The following is a 16,828-nucleotide window of genomic DNA, read 5'->3' on the forward strand; positions in this document are numbered from 1 at the left end:
TGTCTCTCAACTCAGATGCTAAGTGTCCGTCTTTGAAAACAATTGGTGGAAATAAAAAATAAAAAAACATTTCCGCGAAACTTTTACCGAGACAACAACAGAATAGATGTGTTCAACTTGGGAGAACCATTTGCGAGGGGTGAAAAGGTCATGTGGTTGAAGTTGGCTGTTTTAGAATTGTGGTCGAACCCATGATGGGTGGGTGTAAAGGGCTTTTGATGACCGGTAGTTTCAAGTGGGTTCAGCCAGGTCGACGGTCTGTTTTTCAACCTAGCTGCCCGCACGAATGTGTTTTTTTTTTGGTTGATTCATTGAGGAATACAGTTTTGGAAGGGAAGGAGGGGGGGGGGGGGTCATTGAGCCAATATGACAGACAGGAAAATCGTTCCCAGGAAGGCTAGAGAATTTTCCTCCAATCGGTTCCTAGGTCAGGAAATGCTTGGCAGGTTTACTACTTAGTTTGAATAAATACAATTGCCAGGCGGTTTTATTACGCACGACCATGGCCTAATTTTCATAAACTACTGAATCTGAAAAATGTTGCTTTTGAAGCAATTTTCTGCTTAGCAAAAAAATGACCAGAACAGTCACATAAGGCTGCATGTGATATTGTGTTTTGGCTGGTGACCTTATTCTGGTAAGCATAAATCATGTTGTGCTTAAAAGGCTCGATGCAGTTGCCACATCACCATCACCTGCATCCTGATTCCTATAAAAACGAAACACACTACAAAAATAAAATAAAAAAACAAAACAGAACCACCCCAAAACAACAAAACAACAATGATAAACATTTCCTTCTGACGACCCACTGATTTGAGATCCATCGGAGATTGTATATCCATTGCGTACAATAATTTTAAGAGGTTCCCCCTGATGGGCAGAGGGTCGGCGGGTAAAGTTAGTACCACCAAAAAAATCCCCCTCCGTAATCTCAGTCTACCCCCTCTACGGTCTACCAAGCACGTCCAGGCAAACTCAGCCGCACCCACTTCACTCCCAGACTCTCTCCGCGTGAGCTTGGCCCACTTTCCGCTCCCCTTTCAAATCAGCACCCCTCCAGAGAGAAAAAGAACCAACAATTTGGACCGCCGAGATTGTTGACACCCTTTTGCGACCGTGACCCTCTACCCCCTAGCCCCCCCTCCTTTTCCCAGAGTTGGTGACCCGACAGAGAAACAGAGGAAGAGTCTCCTACAGGTAAGCTGGCGTGCAAGCGGAAAAGACTGGGATAGCTGTTAATTCCAGAAAGTAGGCCAGGAAGGCCACTGACATTGGAGCGGTTCGAGTTCTATGCCAAGGTTGTCATGACCGAGTTCACGCGTCCTTCCTGTTGGCTGATCCAGGGCATTGGCTTGGCGTCATAAAGTCAACAGAGGGCGCTACGCAACACTCATGATCACACTTTGGAAAGGCACTAAAAACTAACCTCTACAGCGGTTCGGAACATTCCGGCACGGTTCGCGACGATCCCCCACGCAGCAGGTTTGGGGAGTTGTTACATAAGAGTGGACTAACCACTAGGCCCTGGTTGTTAATGATTTCATGCTTAAAAGATGCAAGCACTGCTTCAGACCTCTTTATTCAGGTACATTTGTAGCAGCAGGTTTGGGGAGTTGTTACATAAGAGTGGACTAACCACTAGGACCTGGTTGTTACGCTCGGGTATTCTCCGATGGGCCGAACCGCTGTGGAGTTTAGTATTTAGTGCCTTACTCAGACTTAGGGTCACAGACGTTATTATATACCCATTATTATTGGTCAGTGCTTTGGGTGCACCGCACTAGATAAGTTCCTGCTGGCTTGTAATGCTGAATGTTAAGATCAAAAACACTCAACAAGTATTTCTAAGTTTCTCAGCCTCTTGAAAACAAACCAAATAATATTTTCCAACATCTAAACATAATTTTTCTTTAGATTTTTGTTGGTAGGATAGCCGATTAGCTATCATACTAGGCTCATCCAAAGTAAAAGAAAACGCCCATAAAGGACTAAACTGGCCAGACTCCGTCTGGGAAAAAACTACCCTTTACCTCGTAATGTAGCAAAATAGGACATTTTTAAGAGGGCTAGCTGTACCCCAAATGCTCCAGGTTGGAAATTAACGCCCACATGGGCACAATATTGGACTATTGTTTTTTTTAAGCTAATAGAAATATGGCCTTCAAATCTTTAATTTTACAGACGAAGTAATATAATAGTAAAACAAAACTTGAAATTACCAATATTGTGCAAACCCTTTAGAAAGAAAATCCATGAAAAGCTGTACATATGCACTAACCCTCATTAAGAACTTCAGCCAATCGAAGGCTAGAATATGATGCCTGGCTTACACTTTCAATAATATAGACCATTACTTCACCAGTGCTGTTGATATATAATATCATATTTTATCATCACAAAATAATAAACATTCATGTTAAAATTCATACCATCATACCATGGTGCAACTATCATGAATTCATATCCCCAATGTACCAAAACTAGAATAATAATCTTTAAAAATAAGATTTTGTAGGCTAAACTTATTATTACTTTTAAAATTAGAATATAATAATACTTAAACAATTTTGGAGGCTAAACGTCCTTACTCCCAACTGAGAAGCTAAGTTGCATAGAGCGCAATTAACTGGAAATTCTGTGTAGAAAAATGCACTCATCACGGATTTGAAAAGTGACGTCATTGAACACTTTTGGATTTTGACAAAAATTGCACTTAAGTGGTCAAACAGTGGCATTTTACACTAGCTTAACTTTACGTTAGAGACCTGTACATTTTTTCCCATTTTCATACAGACTTTAAAATATTGAAAAACGAGTAAATAAAAAAACTGAATATGACCTTGGAGTCACTCTTTGATGTTCCATTTAAAGACTTGTGCATTCACCATTTGAAACAATTCTTACAAAAAGATCCCATCCAGTTGATATATAGTTATGTTATTTTTCATAAACTACCCAAATCATGATTAGTTTAAATGTTAGCAATTTTAATTTACTATTTGGGCGTATAAATAATGACTTTCGGAAAAAAAAAGACTAGCTAGCCAGTTCCACCAGTTCCATCAGTTCCATCTGACCTTTCAATCAAAACTTCGTGTCGTTTTTTTTAAGGCTGTCTGCGTTTGACACAGTGTCTTTAAAATAAAAAAAATCGGAAAACAGAAAGTCACTCGTTTTCGAATCGAATCATTTGGAGAGATACTTCTTGGTTGCCGCGGCGATGCCTTTAGCGCCCTCTTGTAAGTCGCTGTCTAGGTAGAAACTGAAAGACAACCGCATGCAGTTGGCGTATTTACCGCTCGGTGAGGCTCTAAGAAACGAGACAATTGAGATTGTATGTAAATGAAAAATCCTAAAAATTGGAATACAAGCTCAATCTTTAAGTGGATGGAGATAAAGGCAATCCATTGTGGGAGATGTTAAATGGTAGAGAGACCACAAAATAAATGTAAAAAATCAGGGAGGAAAAGTGGAGATTGGCTTGACACCGTAGCATGCATAATCGACATGAGATGGACCGCAAGATTTTCAGGTTGGCAACTAAGAACAGAGAAGAGAAAAATGATGCAGACAGAAAAAGGAGGTGGAGAGACGACATTACATCCTAGCTGTGTACTACTTAATAAGACAGGCACAAGAATGAGGAAAATGGTGAGCACAGGAGGAGGGTTACATCAGATACTGGATGAACACGGCTTAGGCAAGGCTAGGCTATAGAGAAGGCTAGGCAAGGCTAGGCAAGGCTAGGCTATAAGGAAAGCTAGGCTAGGCAAGGCAAGGCTAGACAAAGCTTAGCTAAGCTATAGGGAAGGCAAGGCTAGGCAAGGCATGGTTAGAGGTTTACAGATCCTCTACATCATCTCAAGGTTTGGTGACAACAATTTCACCTCTTTGGTGGAAATTTCACATCTGTCAAGATAATCTGAAGGAGCAGGAAGACCGTTAAAAGAAAGTCCCTGAAATCAGGGAAGTTTTTGCTATATCCCTTGTGTACTACGAACTTTAAGTCCTTAAAATACAATATAGGCCGATTTTCATTGAGCTGTAAACCCTTTGGCGAGGCACGGTAGAGATTTTCTAACCGCCATATTCATTTCACATAAAGTAAAACCAGCAGAATATCAGTCACAAATGAATTATCTTGCGCAAGGTCCAGTTTTCACTACAGAAAAGGGAGTGCTGTATTAGCAGGAGCCACACAAGTATGCATGCAAACTGTGACTACCCTGGCAAGCTCAAAAAGAACCACCAAGGCAATGGCTTTGAAAGTACATGATCTCACACCATGCATGCACTGTGTGTGCATACACATAAATCATAAACATGCACAGACATTTACACAGCTAACTCGAGCTGGTAGCAGGCGCAAAAAAACTTTAAAAATATCTGAATAAATGAAACGAAACTCAAACGGTCAAGGGTAAATGTGATAAGGTATTTATTCATGATAACAGGGCATGGTCAGTGGGTGCATTGAAGACAAACAAACAGGATTTGTAAGTTGCCCGAAGGAGGAAAAAAAACAAGCACTTACTTTTGACCGGGCAGAAAGGCGACTTTGAACTCCTCCTTTGCAATCTTGAGGACTTCAGCTGCGTCAGATCCTTCGGGAAGCTCCACCCAGATGAAGTACCCCCCCTACAGGGAGATCAACCACGTTAAAGATATTGGTAAAAAAATCGGCTGAATTATTTTGAGTTGTTGGTAATCACTCTCAATCAGTTGTAATTGTTGGTGATTAATGGTGTTTTCAACTCACTTTATGCTTTATTTTTGAAAGGGCAAGGGCACCAGAAATGTTCTCCTTGGTAAAGGGCATACTAAAAGAAATTGTAATATTCTACTGGAGCATTTTAAGGGTACCAAGTCAATGACCAGGGGCACATAGGCAATTACCTTTGTCACCTCCGTGAAGCATCTGACCTGCTATTGACTTAAACATTTGACAAAGTAGGGAGACAATAACATTTGGGCTAGATAGCTCCGTTGAAAGAGCGCCATAAAGTTCATTTGCAGGTTCATGTGTAAAGATTTTTCTTCGTTCAACTCAAAATTCTTGGAATTTTTGTACTTGTTACTTTTACATACTTGGTACTAATAATAATAAGAAGAAAACTACAGCATTTATTAGGCGCACTTTACTGAAAAAGAGAAACATTCAAAGGCGCTTCAAGTTTTGGATAGCAAGCAAGAACAATGTGTGTTTTGAGTGTCTGCTGTGAGAGAGTGATGTTGTGTATTTGTCTGAGGTATTCCGGAAGTGAATTCCAGAGTCTTGGTGCTATGTTGGAGTAAGCCCTGTCCCCATAACTGACCAGTCGAGTTCGAGGAACATGGAGTGTATTGCTGATAGATCTTAGACCTGGTCTAGTTGTACGGGGTGTCAAGAGATTGTGTATGTAGGGTATGGCTGACCCATGTAGTGCCTTGAATGTGAGTATGATTATTTTGAATTGAATTAATAAATTTGGCCTGAAATAATTAATGTCATGTTTAGAAAAAATAACACCGTCTCTTGAAATTCTGGCTACAACCGAGACTAAAGTTTCAACTGAGAAATGAGCCGAGTTTTGTCCTACCTGTGGTTCTGCAACACGCACCCCTTCTGGCATCTCTGCTTGCAGAGTTTTCCACATTGCCCGGGACGACGCCTGTCAACAAGATCCAAAAAAATATTTCTAACAAATGTCCGGGTTTAAAATGCGTCAGGTTAAAGAGTGAAACATGGAATATAGGAACCTAATTTATAACCTCCCCTCGCACCATATGGCTCATAAATTGTGATTTTTTAAATTTGGTGGTCTAAACATGAACATGTCGCTGACACAAACTAAAGACAGTATTTATGATGTGATGGTCAAAATATACTACGTACGTTGCAATAAAACTAAAATACCTTTTCAGACAAAAAAAAAGTGATGTGATGGTCAAAATATACTACGTACGTTGCAATAAAACTAAAATACCTTTTCAGACAAAAAAAAAGTGCGTACAAATCTTATGTTTTTTTTTCGACGGATAGAAAGAATATTAACAATAACAACAATAGTAATAAGAAGAAAAACAAAGTAAAATCTTGACGGAAATAATAGGCAATCTGACTACTAAGTAGGAACAGCTAATTATACTCACAGAGTAAGTTTTCCTGAGCCAAGCGAGATGATTCTGCACCAGATTCATCTCCAATGCAGCACCCATGATTCCTGAAGCCAACGTGTTGAAGTTACCGCCACTCAGCAGATATGAACTGTTCAAACAATAAGGTCAAAAGTCAAAGGAAACAGAACCTACATCAGCAGGGAACCAGTCATTAGCAATACAGGTTACATTATATCAGGCATGGTAACCAGTGTTTTAGCAAGTGAAGCCCGGTTCATACTTCATGCGAATGCGAAGCGAATTTGACGTGACTTTGACGTCACAACCCTCCTTTCGCAGCGATATTCGCAAGTGAGTCGAGGAAGTATGAACTGGGCTTGAGAGTGATCTTTGTGTAGTGCATATTATTGAGAGAATGATTCCATCAGCTTTATCATGTTGTATAAACAAGTAATAACATTTTTAAATACTTGAAAGTAATAGAGCCCTTTTTCAATATGAAAACAAAATCCTTTTCAGACCCCCTTACATGGCCCTGTTGCCCCTGGTCTTTGCCTTGGAGCCCCTTCAAACCCTTCATATCATGTTGTATAAACAAGTAACAACATTTTTAAACACTTGAAAGTAATAGAGCCCTTTTTCAATATGAAAACAAAATCCTTTTCGGACCCCCTTACATGGCCCTGTTGCCCTTGGTCTTTGCCTTGGAGCCCCTTCAAAAACCGATTCCGATAGACTTTCTAACGGTTTCAAAGACTTTTTAATGGAGAAATGGAATTGCCCTTTGGAAAATAAAAATCGCCTTGTCCACTCAAAGATGAAATTCCATGCCTGCCCTTACCTTTTCCTCATCATATCAATGATGCGAGGAGCAGTCTCGAACCAGCCCAAGCGGACACCTGGGCACATGAACTTGGAGAACGAGCCACAGGAGACGACGTTAGCTTTGTACCCTGGGTCGTCCTTCTTGTCGTACGAGAAGAGTCGAGGTGGGGCAAGGCCGAGCTCATCACCGCCTGTTGGCACCCACGAGAGTACATTGTAGATGTCATCAGAAACAACGAGAAGGTCGTACTCCCTGGCCAGCTCAATGATACGCTCACATTTAGCTGTTTTTACAAGAAAAATAAATAGTAAGTCAATCAAAAGACTATTTAAAAGATGTTACATTTGCATCGACGATAACAAATATTATTTTGAGTTTTACCCTTACACAGTGTGTTAGCACTAATAATAATTATAATAATAATAAGACTTGTAATGTGCACGTATCCACCCTGCTGGGTGTTCAAGACACAGAAGCACTGTATACTTTCCAAAATGTCTGTTTAGAAAAAAAAGGTTATTGGATTGAATCCCAACTGATGCTTGCGATTTATTTTTGTTCTCTTGTTCACAGAATCAGTCAATTAATTCGTATCAAAATCAATCCTTTTGCTTGCTGAAGGACAAAAGAAGAATCACCATCGGTAAGCTAGTAAACCTCCTTCACAAGCCTCTGTTAATAGATTTTTGTAATTGTCAAAAACGTTTCACACAAAAAAAAACCCAAAAACAATGGTTACCTTTGGAGTAGCACAGTGTGGTAGGGTTCTGGAAGACAGTTATGACGTACAGCATGGCACGGAATGGATGTGCGGCGGTCGGTTCCCAACTGCTCTTGGCTTTCATCTCTTTCAATTTAACCTCCAGTGTCTCTGTGTCGATCCCATCCTTTTGTAGGGGTACTGCAAAAAAAAAGTTAATAAATAAAATAGAGTCAAATTGACCCCCTTGCACGCACGTCACAAGCGGCGACTGCGCCACGCTCACCATTTCGGTTGGCAACGGGTTTACGTGTAAATGCTGCGTCGCCTAGAATGCGCACTTCACTGAATTATGCACAGTGACATTGCCCACCAATATGGGGCATCCAACAGATATGTTTTTGTATGCATTGGCTGGGATGCACAAAACAAACAACAAACCTGTGAGAATTTGAGCACAACTGGTGGTCAAAGTTGCAAGATAATAACGTAGGAAAAAACACCCTTGTCACACGAAGTTGTGTGCTTTCAGATGCTTGATTTCGGGACCGCAAAATCTAATTATGAGGTCTCAAAATCAAATTCAAGGAAAATTTCTTCCTTCTCGACAACTAAGAGGGAGCTGTTTCTCACAATGTTTTATACTGTCAACCTCTCCCCATTGCTTGTGACCAAGTAAGGTTTTTTGCTAAAAATTATTTTGAGTAATTACCCAAAGTGTCCACTGTCTTTAACTGACTTTAACCGCCTATGGAACAATGTTCGATTAATAGTCGGACCCACCTGGCACAGCTTTCATGTCGGCATCTTTAAAGATACCCAAATGGATAAAGTACGTGGGGTCCTCGACGAAGATGGTGTCCCCGGCAGTGAAGAAGTAAGAGAGTAGGAAGGACATAGCCTGGGTAGCTCCCCCCGTCGTCAACAGATCATTGCTGAAAGCAAATAACAATCATTACACATCAAATTCTTTAATAGATTCATTAGGAATGGCCAAATCAATAAATAATCAAGACCCAATTTCATAGAGCTACTTTTAGCACAAAAAGTATTACGATTAACAGCCAAATGACTTAGTCACATGTACAATTTGTGACGTGTGTCCTGCTTATTTCTGCTCAGCAGAACATTTTTTAGCAATATTTTCTGCTTGGGTAGCCTTATGAAATTGGCCCCTGATTAAGTCAGTGGTTCCTTTCACCTCTGTGGACTTTGGTTCGAATCCTGCCTCAGACCTGGAGGCTTGCATGTGGATTGAGTTTTCAGTCCTGAATTTGGGTGTGTGGTGCAATACCTTCAAATGAAAGCTTACAACCAATTTAAAAAAACGACTATTTTAAATCTAATCAATGATTTAAATCATGATAACACAGTACCTATAAAATCTAAATTCGGGGGTTAGGTCAGCCCAAAAGTCAAAACTAGATATTTAGTATCTTGTTTCTTTAGCCCATAACAGTGCCCCAAATCCAATGAGCTGTTTTCATAAGTAGAAAGTATTTAAAACAAATTAAATGCTTATAAGAAATGAGCAGGATACCAGTCACACATTGTACATGAGACATGGTAGTTTGGCTGGTAACTGTACTCTGGTAGCATAATTTTGTGTTTAGTTGTTTTTTGTATTTAAGCAGCTTCATGAAATTGGGCCTAATTTCATAAAGCCGTTAAGCATTAAATGTCTTTGATAAGAACAAAAATTAGTGGGGCACCAGTTGCAACAATGTAAACTCCATTGAATTTTGGTTGGTAACCAGTTTCTGTAAAGCAACATTTTTATGCTTACATGCTTTATGAAATTCGTCCCATGGCTAGATCTTACACATCCATCAGTTTATGGGCACTTACCAGTCAACCGGCATGCCATACGCGTCGCTCAGGAACTTGGCCAACTCGATGCGGCAAAGTGGATCTCCATAAGGGTTACCGTACTGTAAAAGATCTGCTTCACCTGCCGCCTCTTCACCCTATGGAGAAATAGGATGAAAAGATTAAGTCTTAAGTTTTATGTCGTGGCCGAGAGGTCAAGAGACTGGACTTGAGCTCTGGTGTTCTGGTGTTCAAGTCCGAGTCTTGACACTTAAAAGAACACGTTGCCTTGGATCGGACGAGTCGGACTTTGAAAAGCGTTTGAAACCATTTGTTCTGACATGCATACGGTTAGAAAGATATTTTAAAAGTACAACATAATGATCCACACAAGTATTGCTCAAAATTGCACAGTTTTCCTTTTATGTCATGAACTACCACGGTCAGCCATTTTATGGAGTCAAAATTTTGACTCAACAAAATTGCCGACTGTGTGACTTAGCGCGTAAAAGGAAGACTGTGCAATTTCAAGGCATGTTTGTGTGGATCAATATGTTCTACTTTTATTTGATCTATTAACCATTTGCATTTCATAACAAACGGATTCAAACGCTTTTCAAAGACCAACTCGACCGATCCAACGCAGCGTGTTCCTTTAAATGCCAACTCCATCCACGATTAGCGAGGTGACAGCCGGTACCAACCACAACCAAATCTCTAGCCACAGCATTTGCGAACAAACCCCTACCCTAAGAAATCTGGAAAAAAAATTCATGCATGAATCACTTCTCAAAACACTGAATTAGACAAAATTTTACCCCCATCCCTAACTCCACCTTTCCGAGCCCATCTCAACCTACCATCCTCTTCGCCGCAGCCTTCCACAACAATTCAGCTACAATCTTAAGTTTGTCATGGCCTGGTACACCGAGGGATAAATGCTGATCAATACCCTCCAAAGTTGCTCTGAACTGAAATTGGTTCTGGGCGAGAAAACCAATCTCTTGGATGTCTGTGCGCCTTTCCCGAACAGGTAAATATACCTCCATGATGAAACCAGTGATATCAGATAGAATTTCCTGGGTAGCTAAGTCCTTGCTTTGCTCTGTGATCCTTTTCTCTGTTTGGTAGAGTGCAGGCCTTGAACAATTGCCCAGCAATTTTCCTCACGTAAGGGGCACTACTATCGGGAAATTTTGTATTAGAAGCTTTGGAACCTTACAGAGGGTACCACTTAAGTGTTGGGAATTTCTACTGTAATGGTTGAGAATTTGACTGCTAGGTATTTTTTTGGTATAATAGGGTGTAATTTGGTTAACAATCCCACTATTGACACTTGTTTAGGCTCCAATGCATTTCAGTTGTTGCATGGTTCCTTTGTACAGAATTTGCCACCCAGCTGTGGGAAACCAATGGACCCCATATATTATATTGTATATTATATTATATTGTTAACGCTATCATTCTCTGTGTTGACTCTGTTGACCCCAAGTGGGCGGTGCTAAATCTGTTTATGAAAGTTTGAGAATGATGTTTGGAAATGTTTAGAAATTAAAATTTAGTTACGGGTTAGGCTACTTTCCAGAAAATTTTACCAATCCTTTATACAATGGGCTGGGAGGGATTTTTCGACAGGACACAAGTACTATCAGACTGGTGGTAGGAGCTACGTTTTGTTGGATGAAGGACAAGCATTTTTAAAGAATTTGAATTTATACTGTGCAGAAACCTCCTCAAAACTTAATGCCAATATTCTAGAGTGGTCATGTTTGTTACTACAAAACCAATCCTCATTGACATTTAAAAAAATGTCCATACTTTTATATCCACCCGCAGCCAGTAGGCCTATTTTTTTTTATATATTATATATTTATTGACCAAACCAACAGCGGACGAGCCGCCAATTACAGGAAAGGATACAAAAAAAAAAAATAAGAAATATTCATATAGCCTATATAAAAAAAATCTGATATGTACAAAGTTAACAATTAAAATAGAATCATCTTAGGAAAGAAAATTAAAGCATACATTGAAGATTAAGTAAAATAAAATAGGGAACAGAAACAGACCACCATGAACGACTGTGAAAATATATTTAAAATAAATTATAAACAGAATAAACGATAGATGCACGGTAGTGTAGTTGGAAAACTTTCCGACTCCAGCTAGCTAGGCCTACCACTTTTTCACTCATTTTTAAGTAAATTTAATACTTTTTTTTTGTATAGCAAATGAAAAAGTGGTGGCAGGATACTGAAACTTTTCGAGTTGGCTTGCCCCTGAAATTAATGGACTCAACAGGACATGCTATACTGAGCTGAGGAGTCAGGTTTGTTCCACCATAGAGCATGGAGCAAGGACACTTAGTCATTAGTCATAGAACTATAATTTATAGTTCTATGCCTAAGGTCAACAAGGAGTCATGCCTCACGAGTTGGCACAAAAAAAGTATGGATGGCAAAGGGGTCGGAAAAGTTTCCGTATGGCGCCACCACTTTTTCATTCGATATGAAATAATATAGTATCTAATTTACCTCAATGAGATATCCTTTTTTGTAAAAAATAGTGAAAAAGTGGTGGCGCCATACGGAATTTTATCCAAGGGGTCCTACTACTTGCCGTCAACTCGCCGTCAACTCACTTGCGCCGTCAACTCGCCGTCAACTCCTCCAATATACATTTAAAATCCACAAAAGAAACATAGAACTGTAAAGTATCAGCTCAAAGAGAATTCGCGAAAGTTTTAGGTCATATTTCGGAATAAAAATTGAGTTTTTTTCTCGTGAAAAAATTATCTCGAAACAGCAAAACCGTCGGCCGCCATCTTGCTTTTTCACATTGATTAGTCTTGGCCCAAGATGTCAATGATTGGTACTTTTTTTTTATCAACCCAAAGTCGTTTTTGTGAATGAATTTTTACCGAAAACCATGAGAAATATGTAGTTCAGCCCAGACTTAACACTTCCGTGTCCCATTTATAAATATTTCATGTAAATTTAATGAGTTGACGGCACGAAAATGAGTTGACGGCGAGTTGACGGCAAGTCGGCGAGTTGACGGCAAGTCGGCGAGTTGACGGCAAGTAGTATAGGACCGTGGCAAAGCGCTATATACGATGGTCGATCTTTTTCCTAATAAGCCATGATTGATGTAGTTTCTACTTCCGTTCCACATCCATGGATAAACTTACCATCCTTTTCACCGAGGCCTTGGACAGAAGACCAGCAACTGCTTTGAGCCTGTCCGGCCCTGGGCCACCGACGGTTAAGTTCTGTTTCACGTTCAAGAAGAGACCCCTCGACTTGAAATCATTCTCAGCCATTGGACCGGATTCCGTGATTTCAGTTCGTCGTTTCTTGACGGGAATGCATGATTCTGCCATTGTGGACGACGTTGACGACAAACAGCGTATCTTGAAGGAGGTTTGGAAGGGAGATGTTGCTGCTGTCAGGGAGGGAGAAACGATGGGGGAAAGATATCTGGCACTGGTTAACGCTGCCCGTGAAAGTCTTGCAGTTGTAGGCATGAACATTGTGTTACGCAAGGGACCGCGGTACGCAAGGGCCGGGTGGTCGCAGGTTGTCGTCTGCTGCCGATGCGATACGTGTAAAATAAGACAACTCGACACTCAACCTTTGTCCTCAGTATGTTAGCAGTATGTGCGTCCCCCTGTCCTTTGGTCACGCGACTGTGGGCTAGTTGGGTTCGATCCCCAAAAAGGAGGTCCGGTGCCGTGCGTGGGAAAAATGATACCAGTCAGTTTCCCTTGTGGTTTTTTTTATTAATAGTTCATGGAGGAAGGATTTAATTTTTTAACGATGTATTTTTGTACGGTATTTCCACCAACCCAACTTGGAATACAATGACCAGTTATTATTATACCTCCTCCATGATCGATTCTACCTCTATCTATATATAGTGTGATTTCCATTATACTGCTCCATCCATGGTTTTCCCATGAAATCTGTGATGAAGTCAAACAGTTTTGCAGCTATATTTACTCTGGAACCATCTGGAACTAGCTAACACTATTATTAGAGTAAAAAGTTATAAATAAAAGAAATTAGTTTCTGCCTGTAAAACCTATTGAAGAAGCATCATATTTCTTGTTCATAATACCACAACATTACGTGAACAAAAGTAGCTCAAAATTCTTCACTGATTGCCAGACATTCAATATATTGTTGCAGTCATTAAAATCACTAAAATTTAAGAAAGAAATTTAAAAAAAAGGAATTCTGGTCAGTGTGGGGCTCGAACCCACGACCCTCGCGTTATTAGCACGATGCTCTGCCGACTGAGCTAACCGACCTCATGCCTACATAGCTAAATTGTTACAATAAATACGTTTTAATAGGAGAGCACGCCCATTATGACGTCATTAGGCAGTTAGCACATATCACGTGACCATTTACAATGTGTCGTGTCGTCATGGTCGTGTGTACATGCAAAACACCATGCAATGGGCCCTTTTCGAAACCAAACTCTGCATGCTGCCGTCCAATCGAAAGTACATGTTTTCAGCCTCGAGCCCCAAAACCGAAGCCGCAGCTTTGAAAATGTCCCGAACTCTGTTTGATATCATTTGTTTGTGTGTATCGTATTTCGTAAGTTTGAAGAAGAATGTAAAAATGTATGTGCCCAAAAAGTACTAAATCATGATAAAAACTTTAAAAGCAATCGTCACCATTTAATGGTACTTGTAAAAAGAGGAAATACTAAAAATATTTCAGCAGTTCGACGGTAATCAGTATTTAATTCAGTATTGGTCAATAATAAAAGAAAATAAGCAAAGAAGAAAAAAGAAGCATGGTCAGTGTGGGGCTCGAACCCACGACCCTCGCGTTATTAGCACGATGCTCTGCCGACTGAGCTAACCGACCGCTCGACATGATATTGAATCATAAAACTTTATACTCTTGTGAGCACATAAATGGTCATTTTCATATATTTTGTTATCAAAAAGTAATTGTTTACTGCTAAGCGGTGAGTCAGATACTCTGTGTTAGTAATATTCTAATTTGATTCCTAAAAGAAACACGCAGTTTTTGACACCTAATTTTCATCTCTTCACTTCCCCCCGATAAAGTTATCTAGCGCCCTCAGTGGGCTGATCAGAATAGCTGAAAATCCAGCCGCTGCACAGCGCCACCACCGGGCATCAGAGCACAAACACAGTTTCAGTCTCACGTAATGATGGGATTATAATTATTACCCATAGTAAGTTCCTCATCAATAGATTTTCAATTACTCCTCTGAAAGTAAATTAAAACGCAAGAAAAAATGCCAAACGTCAGCAATAGGAAAAACTCGAATTCAGTATGAGTATGATGTTCCATTTTGGTGTTTTTTATGTTGCTTTTAACAAAAACTTTTACTGGCAAAAATAAAATGGTCAGTGTGGGGCTCTTATCGAACCCACGACCCTCGCGTTAGAAAGATTTTGTGAATGCACTCATTTCCAAATAGAAAGATTTTCTGAATGCACTCATTTCCAAATAGAAAGATTTTGTGAATGCACTCATTTCCAAATAAAAAGATTTTGTGAATTCACTCATTATTTCCAAATAGATAAAGTCCTCATTAGAGTGAAAAGATACAAGTTTCTGGCCGTACGTTAAAAATGGTCTTCCATTGAAATTGATACCCTGTCAGAGCGGAACTTGAAACATGACGTCATCGAACGGTTTGGGATTTGGACCTCATCTGAGGGTATCAAATACAGTGGCATTTTACACCAATTATTGGCATGAGGTTAGAGACTTGTAATCATTATTCCCTTAGTTGTAAGACCCCATTTATTGGAAAATGAGCTAAGTACAGAACTGAATTTGACCTTTTGGAACCTTTTAATTGCTTTGTTACTAAAATTTTTCACCTCAAAAGGTGGTAGCGTTTTGAGATAATTATCGAACATCTGGAGCGATTATGTCCACGCAGTAAGAATAATTCGTTATTAGAATACAATCTGAGAGACGAAAATAAGTTTGTATGGTCAATATTTTCTGGGGGAGTAATTACCCCAAAAGGCATAAACCCTTTAAATAGTTGCTCTGTATAAATTACTTGCCGTGTGGGTCGGGCACCAGTTACCACGCAACGACTGCCGATCTCACGCGAACCATTCTAAATTCCAGATGACATCTATTTATATAAAACAAAAGAATCAACATTTTTCTAATCTGAAACCTCGCTTTTTATAAACTGCTCTTTGGAGCCAGATTGTAAACGAAAAAATGAATGGAATTTTCCATAAGTTCAGGTCGTAGTAGTAATTTTTTATTTATTTAACGATTTTTTCTGACAATTGTAGACATAGACAGTTGTTTCGTTCTATTTTTGTAAACATTGTCATGAAATTGCACATGTTGTTCTGAAAAGGTTCTCTAGTTGGTGATAGTATACACATTATTTTCCTAAAAAAACAAACAAAATTGTTGGTCTACAAACATCACATTATGTTCTTATATGCGAAGTTTTAGATCAACTAATATAAATTGCAAACTCTTTTTTCCCCTCATACTAATTATTCTGTAATATTTATTGTTGTAAATGTGAATCGCGCTGCTACCTTAGGGCCTACATGCATGTGTGTGTCATGTTCCTTGTGTTCGCCAGTGATATAGACATAATGATTAAATTAAATAATCGACAATAGTTGTTCGATATTGATCAATAGAACAAAACAGAAGCAAAAGTCATGACCTGACTTCCAGCACGAGTCTTTTTCTTAAGAACTGGGTGTAAGGTGATGGTCAGGCATGTTGTTTGAAAACTGGGAAAAATTAATTTGCGAGAGTCATGAGATAAAAATCATTGTATTTAGCCTATTATTATATATACGGTAGAAACAAAAATAAATACTGGTCAGTGTGGGGCTCGAACCCACGACCCTCGCGTTATTAGCACGATGCTCTGCCGACTGAGCTAACCGACCAATTGATGTTTGTCTCGCCTAACTGGAAAATTTGTCAATACTATTAAATCAAAAAGACAAAAATAGAAAGTTCACAAGGTGTGCAAAAGTAGGCCTACAATTTACGTTTTTTATTAACACTCAATCCAGCGATAGGACTATGTTAATTATTTTGGAAAAGCATGAATTTCCGACCAACAAGATTGCTAATGCTCCAGATGGAATTAACAATCAATGCACCGTTACAATTGTGCATAACGATAGCCCGAATAACTCAAACATGTAATGTTATTGTTGATACAAAGTCCAAACCTAAATTTTAAGCCCACTCCGCGCCCAGAATGCCTTTCCCGTTATTGGTGCGAGCGCCCTCTATGTTAGCCGTGGACATCATCCCTTTTTGGAACCAGCAGGGGCCGATTTCACAAAGCAATAAAATCCACCGCAACACAAGAATGTTCAGTATCACCATAGT

At 39.6% G+C, this 16,828-nt stretch overlaps 1 protein-coding gene and 3 non-coding genes across 5 annotated transcripts; all 4 read right to left on the reverse strand.

The window, feature by feature from the left end:
- Nucleotides 1-2,365: 2,365 nt before the first annotated feature.
- On the reverse strand, nucleotides 2,366-13,062 carry LOC117303388 (uncharacterized protein YER152C-like). 2 transcript variants are annotated; one of them, XM_033787565.1, is made up of 9 exons: nucleotides 12,628-13,062; nucleotides 9,477-9,595; nucleotides 8,412-8,563; nucleotides 7,668-7,829; nucleotides 6,944-7,211; nucleotides 6,136-6,250; nucleotides 5,583-5,654; nucleotides 4,538-4,641; nucleotides 2,366-3,313 (listed from the first exon to the last, which is right to left on the reverse strand). In XM_033787565.1, exons 1-9 carry the CDS (start codon nucleotides 12,967-12,969, stop codon nucleotides 3,190-3,192), a joined length of 1,458 nt encoding a protein of 485 aa, XP_033643456.1. In that variant the 5' UTR covers nucleotides 12,970-13,062; the 3' UTR covers nucleotides 2,366-3,189. The 2 variants fall into 2 exon arrangements, with proteins under 2 accessions (XP_033643456.1, XP_033643457.1); XM_033787566.1 differs by lacking the exon at nucleotides 12,628-13,062 and adding an exon at nucleotides 10,298-10,694.
- A 614-nt stretch (nucleotides 13,063-13,676) lies between these two features.
- Trnai-aau lies at nucleotides 13,677-13,749 on the reverse strand. The gene has a single exon. It is a non-coding gene; the product is annotated as a tRNA-Ile (tRNA).
- A 498-nt stretch (nucleotides 13,750-14,247) lies between these two features.
- On the reverse strand, nucleotides 14,248-14,320 carry Trnai-aau. Its single transcript has one exon. It is a non-coding gene; the product is annotated as a tRNA-Ile (tRNA).
- A 1,981-nt stretch (nucleotides 14,321-16,301) lies between these two features.
- Nucleotides 16,302-16,374, reverse strand: Trnai-aau. Its single transcript has one exon. It is a non-coding gene; the product is annotated as a tRNA-Ile (tRNA).
- Between the last annotated feature and the right edge of the window lie 454 nt (nucleotides 16,375-16,828).

The sequence above is a fragment of the Asterias rubens genome, chromosome 19 (genome assembly GCF_902459465.1).
Source record: "Asterias rubens chromosome 19, eAstRub1.3, whole genome shotgun sequence".
Classification (NCBI taxonomy): Eukaryota; Metazoa; Echinodermata; class Asteroidea; order Forcipulatida; family Asteriidae; genus Asterias; species Asterias rubens.

Coding starts and splice junctions, on each gene's coding strand:
- LOC117303388 (XM_033787565.1), bottom strand. CDS start 12,969: ATGTTCATGCCTACAACTGCAAGACTTTCACGGGCAGCGTTAACCAGT. Junction 8,564..9,476: donor TATGGCATGCCGGTTGACTG/GTAAGTGCCCAT, acceptor ATTTGCTTTCAG/CAATGATCTGTTGACGACGG. Junction 7,830..8,411: donor CGACATGAAAGCTGTGCCAG/GTGGGTCCGACT, acceptor TTTTTTTTGCAG/TACCCCTACAAAAGGATGGG.